The 19,988-nt window shown below is 29.8% G+C and overlaps 1 protein-coding gene across 3 annotated transcripts in view; it reads right to left on the reverse strand.

The window, feature by feature from the left end:
- LOC130671478 (hepatocyte nuclear factor 6-like) overlaps positions 1-19,988 on the reverse strand; it is a 62,261-nt gene that overhangs the window by 12,467 nt on the left and 29,806 nt on the right. Inside the window, exon 3 of one of the 3 annotated variants that reach the window (XM_057475395.1) lies at positions 6,375-6,447. The exons of the other annotated variants lie outside the window; for them this stretch is intronic. Within the exon in view, the coding sequence (XP_057331378.1) occupies positions 6,375-6,447 (73 nt within the window). The remainder of the gene's footprint in view (positions 1-6,374; positions 6,448-19,988) is intronic. 3 annotated transcript variants of the gene reach the window in all.

Genomic DNA, 19,988 nt, shown 5'->3' on the forward strand with positions numbered 1-19,988 from the left:
ACAAAAAAGGTATCATACAATTTTTCCTAAAATTCAATATTTACAGAGATATTTTTAAAAAACCAATAACACTTTTCGGTTGATGTAAAATTATTGATTTCTTTTTTTACAGCTGATCGAAAATTCTTGAGTTTTATAGAGCCCTTGTCGTCATAATTCATAATGGAAATGTGACAGTTGAGGGTTAATATTTTATTTATCGCACCAAGATGCTCACGTTCAATCAGCATTTTATTTGAAATTTTTTTCTCTAAAAATAAATATCTATTACATTTATTTACTTTTAGTAAAAAAAAAATTTTTTTTATCCTGTAACGATATTTTTGCTTACATTATAATTATAAATACAAACGTATATGTATATAAATATAGAAAAAAAAATTTAACTTGAATCAAGAATTTTTTTTCTTCACAATCGACTTCTTGTTTGGAATCTTTCTGGTTTTTCAATTCGAAAAAATGTTCGCTTGCATAAAAAACGATAAACTTCTCCATTTAAGAATTTTAATCTCAGTTCAAGAAAATTTATTCTCCAATCAAAAGTTATAACCCGCTCGGCATGAGTGTCAGAAAAACATCTTATTGGTATCATGAAGTTATTTAAAGAATTATGTCATCTTTCTGATATCAAAAAGATATTTTTCTGACATTCATGATGAGCGGGAATGATTTGAACGATTATTTAATTCTTTGACCAATAGCACTATATTATTGTCCCAAGTATTTCATTCTCTTGATTTAATGAGGCAATTTATCATACTAACACGTATACTTTCTAGCTTCAATTAAAACAATGACTCAAAGTTACTCAATATTTATAAGTTCAAATTTCATTTTTAAAAAACAGTGACTTAGGACGGGTTCGAACTCGCGTCTTTTGAATTACAAGTCTTGTCTGCGATTCACTCGACTGGCATTCGTCCGAGATACTAGAACTTACTCTCTAGACATGAATTAGTGAAAATAAGTGAATGTTCACTAATTCAAAGTGCAAATCGAACCACTAATTCCAAAAAGCGGTTCGATTGGCACTCGAAATTAGTAAATATTCACTTATTTTACTTATTCATGTTTAGAGAGTAAAATTTCAACTATAAATAATTCGAAAACGGTATCGAGCTTTCTATTCTCCATGGTATGAACAGTAAAATGGGGGTATTTGAAAACCAAGAGACTGATTTTCTTGAACTGAGTTCTTATCTCTCTTGCTTTAAGTCGGTAATACAGTCAAAACAAGAATTTAAATTTCAATCGAATAAATTTTTGCTAAAATCAAAGATATCAATTTTAAGAAAAAAATATTCTTGAACCAAAAAATGATTTCATACTAAAATTCTTGGGTAAAGTAAATTCTCCTTGATTCAAGTGACTTTTTTTCTGTTTACATATATTTGAAAAACCCGTATTGTTTATAAAATATATTGTAGATTGCAAAGATTTATCGTTACAGGATATTCAAAAAATGTTTAATTTAGATGGGCCAGTTGATTTACGGCCATGCGTCTACTTGTTTTTAGCCCGGTGGCGTTTTATTGAGAAAAAAAAAATAGTCTCTCCGGCCGTATATGCATGTCATCCCCCCTCTTTTTGCTTTTAATCTCTCAACCGATTCCCAGTTTTCATGTTCATTTATATATTTATTTATATTTTATCTGATTTTTCCAACGTCTCATCCAGACAACAGCACAGCCGATGATTATTAACTCGTCGATGTATTTCAAATTTACTTAACCATAATTTTCCTTATTTTTTACCTCATTATTATTATAATTAGCCTATTAAATCTAAAAAAAAAAAAAAAAAAAAAATAAAGTAGATTGGAAAATTATTTATCTCACTGAAATTTTTTGGATGGCGATCGACAAACGAGGATGAGATCGATCTGAAAACTCGAGTTTTACACACACTTATATATTAATAGTAACAAATTAATGTGATTGGTTTAAAAAAAAAAAAAAGTATTGTTTTTTTTTTTTATTTTCAAAATTTGTTTCTCAAAAATAAAAAAATTATGAGAAATGATTTTTCTTGGGGTGTATATAAGCATGAAGGAGGTGGTTCGTACGACGACACGGAATTTATTCTTAGTTCGTTATTGATTTTCGAGAGCCGATGGCGAATCGAATGTGGGTCGACGTGGCGAGTTTCCACGAGAGGCAAGAAAAAGATAGAAATACTAGTGATATAGATTGAGAAAGAACGAGTGAGAGAGATAGTCATATAGATATAGTTTAAGAGAGTGAATAAAAAGAGACAGAGAAAGAAAGAGAGAGAGAGAAAATTATATGAGAGTAAGAGAGTGAGAAAGTGAGAAAGAGAATACATCAATGACGATATATAAAATCAAGTTGCTCTTGATAAAAGGTAGAGCCAAAGGTATACAAGGTGTTTTATATATATATACATATATATATGTATTTATTATATCTCTTTCTCTAGTCTCCTATCCGCTCTTTCTCTCTTTCCTCACGTTGGATGTTAACGCGAATGTTCACAAAGCGAACGACCCGGACGAATTTTCGGTTGGCTGCCTCCCTCAGGAGGCGCGAAAAAGAGGTGCCGACTGAGGACGCAAGAGTTCGCATGAAATACATCGACATTTTTTTTGCTCCTAATTTTTTTTAAAAAAACTCTTTGTCAGTACTCTGTCTGTCGAAACACATGACGTTAATCGTTGGTCTATTGGCCAATTTAAATTTATAAAAATGGTTTTATAAATTTAAACAGGGACGATTAATCCTGGAACCTGGTGATACTGTTACTAGTCCGGATGCTCTGTAAACTTTACCGGATATGAAATCCTTGAAGTGAGTGTCGATTACAAGGGGAGGTTTTATATGGTTTCTCCAGGGTTAATCGCACCATGTGTGAGCCAGGACAATGACCCGGACATTTATTAATTTTTTTTAATTTTATTGGTAATTTGGAAGACAGACAGAGGAGTCGAGCTCTTGCCCGGATGATCGGCTCGTTTTTTTTTTTTTTAATTATTCATTTTTTTTATTTATAAGAACGTTCTGATTATTAAAATTGTTAATTATTTCCATGGAAGGATATGAAATTTTTTTATTAATAAATTGAAATTTTTTTTGTAATTAAAGTCTAATTTTAATCAAGTAAATAAATAATTATATGATCCTGAATTTAAGACAAAAAAAAAAAAACTAAAAATATGCACATGTAGAAAATTTCAAAAACTATACGTGCAATTTTTTTAAATATTTTTTTTTTGTAATCCATCGTTTTAAAAAAAATCCAAAAATTAATAGACGTCGGCTAACTTCATATAATTTTCGATGAAAAATTCTATCGTTTGAATTTTTTTTTGAGAATTGAAAATAAAATAAATTAATGGCTGTATAATTAATTAAATGTTTATATATTTCTATATTTTTAATGAGCAATAATGATAATAATAATAATAACAATAACAATAGAACGTTCTTAATAATAAAATAGCCCGATAACTATGGACGGTTTCCGTTATCCGAGTTTCCAATTGTTTCGAATTTAGAGTGTCCCTTAGTATTAAAACGGTCCGGAGCTTAATCATTATTATAATAATTATTTTAATTATTCGTTAAAAGTATACACTGAGAAAAAAAATTTTATTTAAAAAAAAACAAAAAAAATTATTTTCTTAAGCCAATCAATTTTTTTAATTATATAAATTTACATATATAATAAAAATTGATTTTGAAAAAAAAATTTGAATTTTTCATCTCAAAAATGAGTAAACATTTTTTTGAAACCTCCGACAAAATATTTAAAAAAAACTTGATTCAAATTAGTGATAAAAAAATATATCAGTCATGATCCTGAAATTAGCCGACGTCTAATAATTTTTGGATTTTTTAAAAAACGATAAATTATGAAAAAATAAATATTTAAAAAAATTGCACTTGTAGTCTTTTAAATTTTCTACATGTGCATATTTTTAGTTTTTTTTTTTATTCAAATTTAATTGTTCAAAAAAAAATCAAAAAATTTGTAATTGTCTGCAAACTTCAGGATCTTATCAAAGTCATGACTCAAAAATTTTCGATAAAAAAATTTCTCAGCTTAAAAAAATAAAATTTTTTTTTTCAGTGTACGGTCTTATGATCACTTACACAAAACATTAAAATTTGATAAAATATCAAAAATTTACAAAAATTTATCATCGGCAATAAAATTAAAAAAAAAAAAGTAATAAAACTTCTCAATAAAATGCCTCCGTATTGATAATTAAGAATTATCAAAATACTCAATCAAAATTTAATAATCTCGATTTATTTATTTATTTATATATTTATTTATTATTTTTACTTAAACGCATATATGAATCTAAAGGCTGTATGTAAGTAAAGCAGCAGCAAATAAATTTAATTACGTATATGCGAGTAAATTATACTAGTATACGAGCCATATACAAGGAATTTTTACAATGAACGTGCATAGGAATTAAAACGTCGCCGATTCGATCATAATTTTAATTAACATTCATATATAAAAATTCATATTTACTTACAATGATTGGATTTAAGTTAAATTTTGTTTTAAAATTTAAAATTGTGATAATTACAAGTGCAGATGAATCAAGACCGAGGCCTGCAGTCATGATACATTTATAACAACAAGTAATAAAACAATTCAAAATATAAATATATAACAAGAGCATAATTAATATATCCGATTATAATACAGCGTACGTCTGTACTATTCTTAGATATTTTTAATTATATCTTAATTATAAATCCAATCATTTATTTTAACTTAAGATCATAATAACAATTAATAGAATATGAGATACTCGATGCACTCGAATTGATAATTATCGAATCAATAAATCTGTTAGATTAATCGAATCTGCGGCGTTTCGTCGATTATCAGGTCTCTATATTTCAATATCGAATAAATTATAAATAAAAACTGACTGACTAAATAATTGTTTATGTATTGAGTAATTTTTTGTCTTATGACATTTGACCCAATTAATTAATAATTTTATTGAATTGATGATAAATAGATGTGATTAATTGATAAGTTATTTTTACAAGACCTGAATCGACGGCGATTGGAAATTTAAATAATTTAATATACTGAGTAATTATATATTTAAATAAATAATAAAGAGCAAAGAGAAATATTTAAGGTTTTATGAAAAATATATGGATGAGCGGGGGGAAAGCCACGAATCGCATATATATATACATATATTTATATATATTGAGAGAACTGAGGTTTAATAAGAAATTTTGGAAAAAAAGAATTTTTTTTTTATTCAAAAATTTAGGTTTTTAAGATCTAGGGTAAAATGGGGCAACTCGGTCATTCTGATTCCAGGCAATTTTTTTTTTTGGTTCTTTGAGTTCTTTTTTGAAATTCGGGAAAATCGAAATAAAATTTGGGGTCAAATTAACCACAGAAAAAATTTTTTTACTCAAAATTTTTGAAATTTTTTTGGAAATTAAAGTCCACTAATAATTTGATTAATTAACTATCGAATATTCGTTTTTAAAAAATTACGTCTTATAAAGATTTCACAAAAATTTGGAAATTTTTTTTTACTCAAAATTTTTTTTTGGCTTATTTTATCCCAAGCTTGTTTTATTTCTATTCCGCTAAAGAACAAAAAAAATTTCAAATAACCAACTGAAAAAAAATCGCACTAGTACCGAATGCCCAACTTACCCCAAGCCCTGAACATAAAGAAAAAAATTTTTTTTTTCCAAAAAAACGTCTCATTTTCCCCCACCCCTCTCTAAATATATAAATATATAATATATAAAATATATATAAATATATGCATAATTCAGCAAGAAAGCTGCGCTCGGGATTTGTTATTTAAAAATATATATATATTACCAGTCACAAATATATATAACGAATCAACATAATATGTACTTATTATATAATATGTATATATATAATAAAATTGTGTGGTAACGTCGTTAGATCGATCCATCCATCAGTAAGTTAATCAAACCATTATAATGAATCAAAATATACAATACAATATATATATATATAAATATAAATATAAATAGAAAAATGTTGTATGTTTGTTTGTTTGTTTAAATATTATATCAAAACTAATAAACGTAAAACAATATAATATATGTATATACATGTCAATAAATATATACATATATATCAAAATAAGTATGCAAAAATTAAAAAATTTTTTTTTAAATACTAAAAAAAAAATGATGTCATTTAGATAAACATGTAATTTCAAAATATATGTATCTATGATTCATTGAGTGTATGTATATATAAAATAAATAGTAATAATAATAATAATAGAGTAATAATAATAATAATAATGTAATAAAAATATTGGTAGTACATGTGGATTATTATTTAACGAACACCGAAACTGAGAGACTCACAAGCAGGAAGAGGAGGGTGTTTTCCTTCTTTTAGAGTTGACTGATCTCACGTTAACATTTCGCATCTGGCAGTCTGCAATGCAAAACACATTGGAAGATTCAACAAACCGACGGCCTAGGGGGGATTATTTAAACGATATACAAATTTTAAAGAATTATTATTACTATTTTTTATAAAATATTTATTATTTTAAACTTCAGTCAACCATCGTTATTTATTTTTATTTCTTCTGCAGGTTGCACTGATGTCCTTTTTAACTTTTGGCCTGAAATACTCTGTCCCAAATACAATATTAACTTTTTTTTCATTTTTTATTACTTTTTTTTTGGACTAACTTCGGGAATTTAAATAAATAATTATATATTTATGTTCTGTCCATAAGTCCTGTTAAATCATGACATGATGCCTTACCGGTTCAGCCAACTACGAGTCCACTCTAAATTCTAAACTTAATATATTTACTGAGCTGTAAAAATAAACGAAATATCACGATACCAAAATTATATATGTATATATATAGGGCTGTGCAAATCGTGTTCGAATCAAATCGCATAATTCAAATTATTCGTAACCGAATTACGCGATTTGAATCGAGAAAATTAAGATCAGCTTTCAAATATTCAATTTTTATTTAATGGAGCGTTTACACGGAGACAATTTTTGATAAAATTTACCCTACAATTAGAGTAAACCTGGGCCAAAAATAAAATAAATACGGAAAGAATGAAAATTGTTTCCTTTTGTTTTACTTTTTACTCTTTTTTATTTAGAAATCACTCGAAATTGGCTTTTTCTACCCCATAATTGAACACTATCTAGAAACGAAAGAGTAATTATTCATCCAGGCCCGATTTTACTCACAATTAACCAGTAAATTTTATTAGACAATCTTGGTTAAAATGCTATGGTGTCATAGTAATGCCTGACCATTTTGGCCATATGTCGAAAATTGAAATAAACACATCCCGGGTCAAAAATAAAACTCGATTCAGGCTCACTTCACCTTATTTTCTTTTGAAGTTATCGATTTGCCGACGATTTTTCGATAAGATCTCGACTTTTTCGACTTAAATTAAATCATTTTCAACTTTTTGAACTTTTTTCATCTTAGATTCAACTTATTTGTATTTTTTGATGTTAGTTTGAACTTATTCGTCTTTACTTCGAGCACGATAGTCATTCACCTTACTTTTGACTTGCTGAACCAAGTCGAAAAAAAGTTATTTATTCGCCTTACTTCCACCTTAATATATAAAAATTATTTCACCCTAGTTTTGACTTTTTCGCCTTATATTTTAAGTCAAATAAGTCTAAACCAAGTTAATTTCGACTTGATCTAGACTTTTTCGTCTTAAAATTTAAGTCGAATAAGTCTAAACCAAGTCAATTTTGACTTAATTTCAACTTTTTCGTCTTAAATCGTGACTAAGTAAGCCAGTTAGGTCTAAACCAAGACGAAAACTCAATGTATTTCATATCTCTGTAACAAAAAGTCCAGTTTGTCATGTGAAAAACGGCTCCAAATTTCGACTTGGTAAACCAAGTCTAAATCAAGTTTTATTTTTGACCCGGGATGCAGAAATAACTATGACCATAATCAAATTTCCAATGGTCACAGTAATTTTTCCATGTGTTTATTTGAATTTCCGACAGGTGGCCAGCATTGTCCGGCATTACTACGACACCATAGCAATCCAAGAATAATTACTCCGTGTAATTATTTCATAGATCCGTGCCTGAGCTCTATTTATTTCTGACAAAAATTTGAATTATTGGAAAAAATATCAAATTTTTTGAATTATCCAAAGCTTTTGAAATTAATTGTAAAGTTTAAAATAATTCGAAAACTTACGAATAATTCGTAAATTCGAACTGATCGCACACCCCTAATATATTTGTATATATAAATATAAATGCATCGTATCACCAAGTTGTAATTAATTTTAAATTTTTATTTGGGGAGATCAATCGTTGCAATAATATATACGTATATATAAATATTTTAAATATAAACATATATATGGCGATATTATTATTAATCAGCGTCATTGGGCAACGATGCATAATTTTCTATTTACCATATAAACAATAAATATATTATCTCGGATGATAAAATTTACAATATATTATAAATTATAAATTCAATCGAGCATCTATGTAATTAATAATTAATAAATTGGAAAAAGAAAACAATGAAAAAATGTTTTTAAGAGAAAATTTGAAAAATGAAATTAATTAAAATGTTATAATCAAGTTAATTGGTTTGATGAATAGACAATGATGACTCATGAGTGGTGGGTGGGTGGGGTGGTGGGTCCTCGGCGGTATATTAAAGTTACGTGTCAATGCTCACTGAGAATACTGTGATTGATTTATCACAAATGTGAGCCAATATTTTAATTATGTTCACCACTCCCTTCACCCCTTTTATCAACTATACTGTTCTCCCTTTCTCTTTTGCTCCCTTGTCCCAACAATTAAATAGTCACACATAAATGCTCGATAGTTTGGTTATTTAGTTAGTTATCTTAAGCTGCAAAAAAAATACGGTTTTATTTCCCAGCGTGCCTTTGTCCCTCTGTGCACATTATTTATTATTGACGAGGAATTTTTTTTATTAGGGTCAAAATCAGGATTCTCTATCAGGCTCGACGTTAAATCAAAATATGCGGTAGTTTTTCGCGCAGCTTAAAGCGCGAAACTGCTACTGCCTAAACAAAACTAGAGACGATAAGAAAATTGAGTAAATTTTTATTTTTTTTATAAAAAATTATCCAGGTCATGGTAAAAATTACTCAGTCTTAGGTAAGACTTTCGAGCTCTGTCATATTTAATTAAAAAGTAATATTTTAATTGTTGGTAAATATGCAGTTAGAAGAAATTTAGTGTTAAATTAAACACAAATTGTGTGAGGCAAAGGGTCTACACAAATTTTAGTGTTAATTCCACACATGAAGTTTGTGTTGATCGTTAACACAAATTTTATGTTAAATAATTGAACACAAAATATGTACCTGAAGATCGGAACGTTTTTCGCGGAACGAAAATAAGAAAAAAGAAATGAAAAGTAAAAAAATCTACAGGATCTGGATTTCGGAAATGTTTCACACGTCACCCGAAAATGACAGGCCACCCCCAACTACCCCTTAAGTCGCCTTTAGACACAAATTTCATGAATTATTTTCATTTTCGATGCATGAAAAACGTTCCGATCTTCAGGTACATCAAAAATCTGTTATTTTGACAGAAAATTTGTGTAGACTTAACAGACTTTTCGTGATAAAATTAACTAATAAATATAAGCACACGACCTAACCGACTCAAATATACTGATCTACACTTGGTACAACTTATGTCAATTTACCAAACAATTATTTCGATTTTCTGTGATTTTTATAAAAAACGGAGTTACGAATTATCCTCCCGTAAAACGAGAATAAAAAATCATTGAACCTGATGATAAAAATATGAAAGTTATCTATGATTATATTTAATTGTAAGTCAATTATAATCCAAGTTTCCTTGCAGACAATGCTGCTAAAATGCTTTGCTTGGTTACAGTAATGAAGAAACGCGCGGGAGTGTTTAGCTAAACAACAAAAATTTTGTGTTAATTTTCGAATAACACAAGAAATTCGTTACATTACAGATATTCTAATCATTTAACATAAAAAATCAGTTAAAGTAAAATAACACAAACGGTTTGTGTTAAATTGACAGATTTCTGTTTGGAAATCAACACAAAAAATAGAACCGAATAATTTTTTAACATAAATTCACAAAATTTCTAACTGTGCGTTAATTATTTTACTAAATTCCGTCATAAAAAATTTTTTTACTGATCATTATTAAACTTTTAGTCTCATTTTTTTCTGTCTTAATTTTATGATAAATTGATCGCACTAATGACAATTTTATAAAATGTCACTCTACCTACTACTTTTTTTCTAATTTTTAATTACTGGCAATTTGATTTAAATTTATTATTTTTTCACAAAAAAAATCGGTAAATCATAAAAAAATCTCGAATACTTTTTTTTTATAAATCTGTTTTTGCGGTATGACAATTCGTAGCCAATCAATTTCATATCATAAATATACATTCAAATTAAAAAGCCATTAATTAAAAGTACTTTAAACAGTAGATAAAAAAAAACTTAAATTGATACTCGAATGAACGCTTCAGAAGAATCGGAAGAGTAAACAAAATAAAAAAAAGGAAGAAGAAGAGAATTGAGAGCCGACTAGTTATGAGCCTTTGATCACGAATTAAAAGCCCAAAGTCGACATCCGTGGTGACGCCATTTCTTTTATAATAAAAGCTACCAGGGTACTGATGTTGAGTCGGACGGTTCGTTAACCTGTCTACTGCATTTATTGGTCTAGCCAAAGGAGTATCGGTAACGTATCGAACAAACCTTTATCCATTTACTTGTTTCATTTTTAAATTTTCATCTGCTATTTACTTATCTCCATTTTTTTTCTATCCATCTATTTATTCATTTTCGTTAAATTTTTTATTTTAAAATCCCTTCACTCTAATTTATCCAATATGAAAAGCCATCGGTTCCCTCGTATCCATCGACGTTGATATTGACTACTATCTATATCACCAATACTATATTACTTAAACCCACACTACTTAAACTTCTACTACTACTGTAACTGCAACTATTTTAGCATCAGTGACTTGTATTTTGTCGGCGGGATTTTTAAGCACGAAAAAAGAATACAAGTAAAGAGTAAGAGAGATAAAATGACGAGATGCACTTGCTTTCATAAATATATAAATATATATATGTATACATATATATTTGTAAAAAAATAATGCCTCGCTCGGTACGAGCTAAAGCTTATAATAAATGTTTGAGAGGCGGCATTTAGATACAGCTTCTAGCCTCTTTCGTTGTTGGGTTCGATTTTGTCCAAATATAACGGTTAGCTATAGAGGGAGGGAAAGAGAGAGAAAGATTGAGAGATAGACAGACAAATAGAGGTAAAAGAGTGAATTTTGAGAAGGATAGAAAAGCTTTTGGGTAGAGACAAGTGAGAGGGAAATATTATCACGTGAGAGAGCAAGAGAAAGTTCGAATATTGGAAAATGCCGAGTCGGAGCACAAGAGACTCGGAGGTTCGATATGCATATAAACACAATACCTTCCCTCCCATCTCGTTGGACGTTACTGGTACTCATATATATATATATATAGAGATAGAGGTAGAGGTAGAGGTAGAGGTAGAGGTGGGTATGTATATAATAGTGGAGTACAGAAAGGTATAGATATATATTAAATAAACGGACTGAACGTTCACTCTCTCATGGTATAAAGTGTAGTAGTGAGTGAGTTTCTCCTACACGGCTGTCGACTGAGTCTAGTCGGAATATCCAACCCCCTGACGGTGAATATTTTATATATGGAAGAGTCGAAGCTAATCCCCTGAACGTTTTCTATCGATGCATGTTACGAAAAAAGAAATATAAAAATATATATATATAAATAAAAATAAAAGCTAGTACACATATTAGACTACCGATTTATCCGCTGAATCATTGTCATTTTTTTTTCTTCTCAAAGTCCTAATGCTGACTTATTTTTTTTTTAATCTTTAAAAAAACGTATAAAATATAGAAGTTTAAAATAAATAAAAATATGAATAATTTATAATTTAATATGGAATATGAGATGACGTTTGTGGGGATCTGGGGATTGATGGATATTTAATTATGAAATAAAAATGCCGCGCCTTGCATCGGGCACGCGGCACTTCAATGCCTGTGGCAAAAACAAATAAACGTTCGTAGTATTTTATATATATGTGGACGTATGATGTGATGTGATGTGTGATATGATATGAGAGTACTTGTGATTATTATTCATTGTAATTGTATTATTAAATGGTGAGGATAATGTATGATATAGAGTTTGCTCTGTATGACGAGAGTATTTTTTCTACTTTTTACGGCTCTTTTATTACTAAATGCCTGCATAAAATATTATTTTTTAAATGAGAATATTTTTTTTATGCATTTTTAAATTAACCTCCTTTTAGATATAAATATTATGATTTTATGATCCTGAAGTTAGCAGACGTCTAATAATTTTTGGATTTTCTTTTAGACGATAAGCCTAAAAAAAAAAATATTTAAAAAAATTGCACCTGTAGTTTTTTAAATTTTCTACATGTGCATATTTTGAGATTTTGTTTTTTTGTAATTAATTTGGTGAAAAAAAAATCCGAAAATTACTAATTGTCTGCTAACTTCAGAATCATAAGTTGGCAGACAATTAAAGATTTTATAATTTTATTTTGAACAATTAAATTTGAAGAAAAAAAGAAACTGAAAAAATGCACACGTACAAAATTAAAAAGACTATAAGTGCAATTTTTTAAAATATTTTTTTTTTTTAATTTATCGTTTTTTAAAAAATCCAAAAATTATTAAACGTCGGCTAACCGGGATCATATAAATATTAATTTTGATTCGAAGAATCGGTTTTGAGTTTAAAGTTACTATTTATAGATATAGTTAATATATATTTTGAGGTATATATATATATGGTATATGGGTTATATAAAAGTATATAGTTGAATTAGTTATTATTTATGTGTAAGTAACATTTCGGTGTAAGTTAATGGTTGCAATGCAATCGATCGTTATTAAATTACATCGAGAGTATATGGGTCAGGTTGTACGTAGGTTATTTTAACGGAAGCTACGGTAAAAAAAAATAAATGATGCCAATGGTGCGTTAAATGGGTAAATAAAATATAGATATGTATTAATTTGTTACAAGAAATTTTCAGATCTGGAAACTATTGATTTTAAATTCTAAATAAAATACGAAAGGGGAATTTTTAATATTTGATATTTGAAAATTAAATATGCAAATGTATTTATAAATAAGTTATAAATAAATAATTACTTTGTTTAATTAACTGAAGGCGGTTACGAGCTACGCGAATAATGTAGTTTTGGTTTCCATTTGGAATTTTTTTCGGTATCTTATTTTAGAATTGGATATTTTTTTGATAAGGCAGTGGAGTCATTGTTTTATTATGCACGTATATAGTAGCTGGTAGTTGAGGTTTGAGGATCGAACCCGGCTCATAGTCAATTAGTAATTTTTTTTAGCACAAGTCAGCGGGTCCCAATTTTCTAGAAAATTTCTATGGATTTTCGATAGAATTCCTTAGACGATGATCTAGCTAAAATCACGGCCTCGATCAAATTTTATTTAGCAGAAGCCAGATCCCGATTTTCTGTGAATTTTTTTAGATAGCGATCTGGCTAAAATCACGGCCTCGATTGAATTTTGTTTCACTAACCCATACAAAAAAAAAGAATCGGCCTTTCATTGGGTCGTGGATGGCTGCCAATTTTCAAGCCTCGGCCGAAGTTCGGCTAAATATCGGATGATAACGGTATGCCAAGCATGGCAGTCGCAAGCATTAGCTAATCGTGGCTATCAATCATCGGCCAAAGCTTGGTATCAAGAGCACTCGATCAAACCGTTGGCCAACGAACGGCGGTTAATTGTACGCCGTTTTTATAAGCAAAAAGACGGCTACCAATGATTCACCATGCCCGGGCCAGTATAGTTAGCCATTTATTGGCCAATCATTGCAAACCAAGCCAGATCTATGGGAAAATTCCGAAGCTCGGCGACTTTGTGTGGGAAAAGCCATTGAGTTCCAATTTTCTATTGATTTTCTATGGATTTTAATTGGACCCAAGTTTACCCTACATAATTTTTAAATGCATACAATATCTACTGGGTATTGTTTATAAATTTTTCCAGATCTTGCTATTGAGTTTTTTATTTTTAAAACTTATTGATTTAAACACGAGCATATTTTCAGGGCAAATGTAATAAATTTCCACGATTACTTTATTTAAACTACTAAATTTTTTAGATGGGTCATCTTAACACCACTTTCTAGATATTTATCATTATTATTGCCCTTGTATTTTTATTCTTTACCAAATTTATTAATATACATAAATTTTGAAAAGAAAAAAAATTCTATTGGAAGAAAATTTTCAGACCATTTTCGCATCCGCGAATTATATTTTCTATACATTTTCAAATCCTTATTATTCTTGTCCTCTTTCATTTATTAAATTTCCCAACAATTTTCCTTACCTGCTTTAATATTTTCCAAATGTGGACTAAAACTATGACGTTTAAAATTAATCAAGTGATGATTAATTTCGTCATAAATATTTCTGATCATTCCCTATTTATTTACGACAATATCTCCTCAAATACATTGGGGTTAACAAAGATTAGAAATGTGAAACTTTTATCCCGCGAACAGTTCTTCAAATTTAAATAATTTATTCCGATACTCGATAGTTAATCTGTACATTCGGGTAATTAAACTTTCAGAACATTTCAAGTCTGAATTTTTTATATGACGAACTCATGGTAATTTTCTCTGAATAATTAAATGCTCGACTAAGATAATTGATATTCTTATTAATTATTAATAAATACAAGATAATATAAATTAAATGGAGATAATATATTATTACTATTATTATTATGTGGAATTACAGAATCGATTTTCCGAGCATTTGGTTCATGTAACATCCCTTGTTTCCCTTCGTATCCCATATATGGGTCATTCCTCTATACACTATGGAATTCCATTGAATTATTCAACGTCAGCATTTGTAACGAATTTAAAATAAACATACATGTGTGTACATATATCTTTAATATTTATCACGATAAGTCTTTCAATTTACTAACATTATTTTTTATTCGAAAATAATTTATTTTAAATAATTCGAAAAATTGTCGTTAAAAATTTTTATAATTTATCGCATGTGAATTGAAAAATTTAATATTCAAAAATTGAATTCGAAAATTTATGAATAATTCAAAAAATTCAAATTATTGTCAGTTTCCAAATTCCATTTTAATTCTAATATTCGGTTTTAATTTTAACTCATATGTGAGTTCGCATTTTCACCCCCTCTCCCTAATATATACTCTGTAAAAACACGGGGTAAGTCTAGGCGGTGTAGGTGTTAGAATTTTCGGTGTTAAATTTTAACACCGCCAGTGTAAATATTCTTTACCAGTGTTAAAACAATTTTACGGTGTTAAAATATTTTACTCTGTGAATATTTTTACTTACCCGATCACGAAAGTTAACACAGTATTTATATTAAATAATTAAATTATTGGCGGTTGAAATGATGGGCGTAAAATGGTGTAATTTGTAAATAAATTACGTATAACACCAATAAGTATTTAAATAAGTACACAGCAAAATTGAAATTTCCTCTAGATCATATTCATTAAATTTTTATATTTTTTTTTTTGTAATTTCTATACGTAGAATTTTTTACACCGATTTAACACCGCCTAGATCGATATTTTATTTTAACACCACGTGGTCCATTTTTGCCACCGCTCTTTTTACAGTGTAATAATAATAATTAATTCAAAATAAATCAACGATACTGAAGTCAGCCGACGTCTAATAATTTTTGGACGTTATTCAAAACGATAAATTATAAAAAAATTGCACCTACAGTTTTTTAAATTTTCTACACGTGCATATTTTTAGTTTTTTTTTTTCTTAATTGGTTCGTAACACCGGTATTTTAACACTGCTAACACCGATGCCATTTCATTTCAACATCACACGGTGTTAAATTGAGTCCATTTTTAACACCACTTTTTTTGCAGTGTAAATACATATAAAATTTACACCTGAGTAATGTTTAATAGTAATAATAATTTTAAAAAAACAAAGAGCCTTGTGTCTTACGTCATATCAATATTAAAAAAAAAAAAAAAAACAATAATAATAATGATGATAAAAAGAAAAAAAAAATAATACAAGCCGATAGAAGGGTGAAATACACCTGTACTGTAGGAGTCAGAGGGTAGTAGAGAGGCAGAAGAGAAGCATCAGCACGTGTGCGTCGTCGAAGCTGCACCCAGATCGTTGAGGGTATGTACAACCCCTAACCGTATGTGTATATTACATACGGATAGCTTACATACTCATGTACTTCAGTACATATATACTAGCTAGCTATATATACATATACATATATACATATCTATATCTATGTATGTGAAAGCATCGTGAGAGCTATACGAGAGATAGCAGAGGCAACAGAGCTTCGAGTGAAATAGAATGAGATAGACAATGCAATGCAACAGAGAGCACGCACCAACACCCGCGTCTTTATACCACCATTCGAAAAGCCACAACGTGAAAATTAATAAAGCTACGATTAATAAAAATTTCACATTTTTCATATATCGGAAACGAGGTGCCGCCTCACACCCATCCAATTCACCCAAACGGTATTTTTTATGTGTAAAAAGAATATAGATATATATATATATATATTATATATAAAAAAAAGTTGTATTGTTTTTTTTTTCACTAGTTTCTTGTTGAGGGATAAAAATTATGAAATTCCGCGAATGAGAAGAATTTTGCGGGCTTTTTATATATTTTTGTTACTGCCGCTTAACCAAACGGTCTATATATGTTTCATGTTGCATATTATTCATATATATACGTGAAATATAAAGTATATAGTGAGAGAAAATTGGGAAGTACACTTTAAACTCGCTTAAGCGTTGCAGCCCTTGTAAAAATACACTCCCTTTGTGTGACGTAGGTCTCTTGTTGGCTGTCCAGCGATACGTAAATGGCTCTAGAGGAGAAAGAGATCTATAGGTATAGATATAGATATATGTATATGTATATATGTGCATCTATAGTCAGGGGCTGAGAGAGTGACAGGGTGTGACCACTTTCAGCCGAAAATTGAGTTACTGATGATATCGGTAGGGAGGTAAAGGGTTCTCACGTTCTCTAGTTACACTACCCCACGCTCATACATATATATATATATATATACGTACATATATATGTATGATGTATAATGCCCACCTTTACATCGTATTGTAAGTACTATAGGCTATCAAGTCTATGTCTATATCTCGCGCAGTAGTAAATATCAACCGCGTAGCAGACTCGGTCTGTACCAAAACGTCTTCATAAATTTCGATTATTTCAGCGAGTTTTATTGTCGATTATTATAGATTTCTTAGCAATGTCATTCATCAATGGTACGATTATTCCAAGGAATAAAATTATTTAAAGTATTTCTTATATTGTAAATGATATTTTTGTCGTGGTATTTATTGAGAATATGAAGCGAGATAAGAAGTTAGGAAATTATTTATACTATTTTATGATATTGAAATCTGAGTTCTTCACGGTCACAACTTATTGACAGATTTAATAATAGTACAGTAAAAAATTTTGAGTTCGCAGTATGGTGTGAATGATTTGGTTTTAAAATTTTCAACACCGCCGGTGTCAAATTTTGAACTACGGATTATATTATTGGACAATATTTGAGCCAATAACACCAAACGGTGTAAAAGAGAACACTGTTACCGTGTTAAAAGTCGACCGCTTAATATTTCACACCAAGCAGACCATGTAGTCCTCAGTGATCATTTTCACACCTAAAATTTTTTACGGTGTATTCAATGCAAAAATTTGGCTTCTCGAGCCAAAGGCTAAGGCTGCCATCATACTTTGAAATCGTGTTCTATTCCTTGTTACGCACAATATTGTTCATAATTTCCTGCATTGAATCTGGGAATTTTAAGATCCCGTGCCAATCACACGGTAAAAAATATTTTGCGGATATCACTATGCCAGTATGGGCGTGAACACCATACTAGATGGTTCGAAGATTTTTATAGGTTATAAAATTGTATGCATAGATGATTCAACCATTGAGGGAATAGTAACATTCGCAATAGTTGTCGCGGACGCCGCAATGTCAGTATGGCCGTCAGGCCCATACTGCGTTGCCGTAACCACATTGCTTCTGGCCAATAAACCTAGTCTAACGACATCTATATAGTTTTGGTGGTAATACGATAGTGTACATTGATTGATACGCCAAAAATTATGGCGGGAAATACTCGTAGCATTTTGCCCTCGGCATAGTAGTATGGGTCTCAGGGCCATGCTGTTTCAACGTGCCCTATGCATACATATGAGCAATACAATAGCTCCAGTACTATACAGTATAGTAAATAACGCCATACTTCTGAGACTTGTTACAATACTGTCTTGGAATATTTTACATACTATTTTGGTATCTGTCTTGAGACCATTCCAGCATGGTGTTGAACGCCATGCATTTCTTACCGTGCAAAGTGTGATTATTCAAGACCATTAGTGTTTATGTACCTGAAGATCGGAACGTTTTTCGCGGAACGCAAATAAGAAAAAAGAAATGAAAAGTAAAAAATCAACTGGATCTAGATTTCGGAAATGTTTAGCACGTCACCCGAAATGACAGGCCATCCTCAACTACCTCTTAAGTCGCCTTTAGACACAAATTTCATGAATTGTTTTCATTTTCGTTGCTTGAAAAACGTATCGATCTTCAGGTACATTAGTGTTTTCTAAATTAAACTGTCAATTTTCAAGCAAATTCTAAAAGAAGCAGTTTATATTCTCTTGTCTGTGACTGATATTTTTTTATTCTCAGTTTGTTTTTACTAATGACGTAAAGTTTCAAATTGAACTTTTACCATACAGACATTCTACCCTAGAGATTAAATTGATTAGTCAACTGCCTAAATTGCATTGATCTGAAATTGGTTTGCTTTGATAGACTACAGGCATCGAAACTTCTAATATCAATGCAAGTGATAAGAAATGATAAATTGCATACCTAGGGAGAAAAGTAGGACATCTTAGCCTACGCGTGTAATTGTCTACCGGAGCCGAAGGCGAGGGTTGCAAACACGCAGATTGAACGTCTTATCTTCGTCCCCGGTTTAAATTACTAACTATTATTTGCTAGAATATTTTATACCTAGATTCAAAATATAACCGTAGTACATCATACCGATACTACTTAAATCGCTTCGATCGTTATTAATTTTAAAATTACAATGAACTATTATTTTTTTCAATTTAAAAAATTAATAATTTCCACGTGTAAGTGTACTTTAAATAATATTTTAATTAATAACTTAAAATTGACGTTGCAATTAATCGGTATTCTTGCACTATATATTTATATATATTTAAAAAAAAAATTAATAGCAATTTAAAGCGCGAGGCGCGATAACGGAAAAAAATATTCGCCTTGCCGGAGTTTCATTTTCGATTGCTTTGGAGGCTCTCGAATGGGTGAGGAAAAAAAAATAATAAAAAAGAAAGCAACGCGACGAAACGCCCTGCGGAAACGGGGAATGAAACCGATGAACGAAGAGGGTAAGAGGGTAAGAGAGAGAAAGAGAATGAGTGTACTGGTATAGAGATCATATAGAAGAGAAGAGATCGGGAAATGGCGAAGAGGGACGAATGGATGGTTAAAAATATTGAAGCCCGATAGCCGCGGTTGCAGGAGGGCTGTATCGAGAGAGAGGAAGATTGTAATAATAGTGAACTAGACTAGAGTAAAAGAGTAAAGGGTAGATACGGGATAGAATAAAAAGAGGGGGTTGGTTGGTTTGGTCGGTCGGTCGGTTGGTTGGAAGGTTCACGTAATTCCGAGCTCTCTTCTCTTCTCTATATATAAATACATATAT

The sequence above is a fragment of the Microplitis mediator genome, chromosome 7, assembly GCF_029852145.1.
Source record: "Microplitis mediator isolate UGA2020A chromosome 7, iyMicMedi2.1, whole genome shotgun sequence".
Classification (NCBI taxonomy): Eukaryota; Metazoa; Arthropoda; class Insecta; order Hymenoptera; family Braconidae; genus Microplitis; species Microplitis mediator.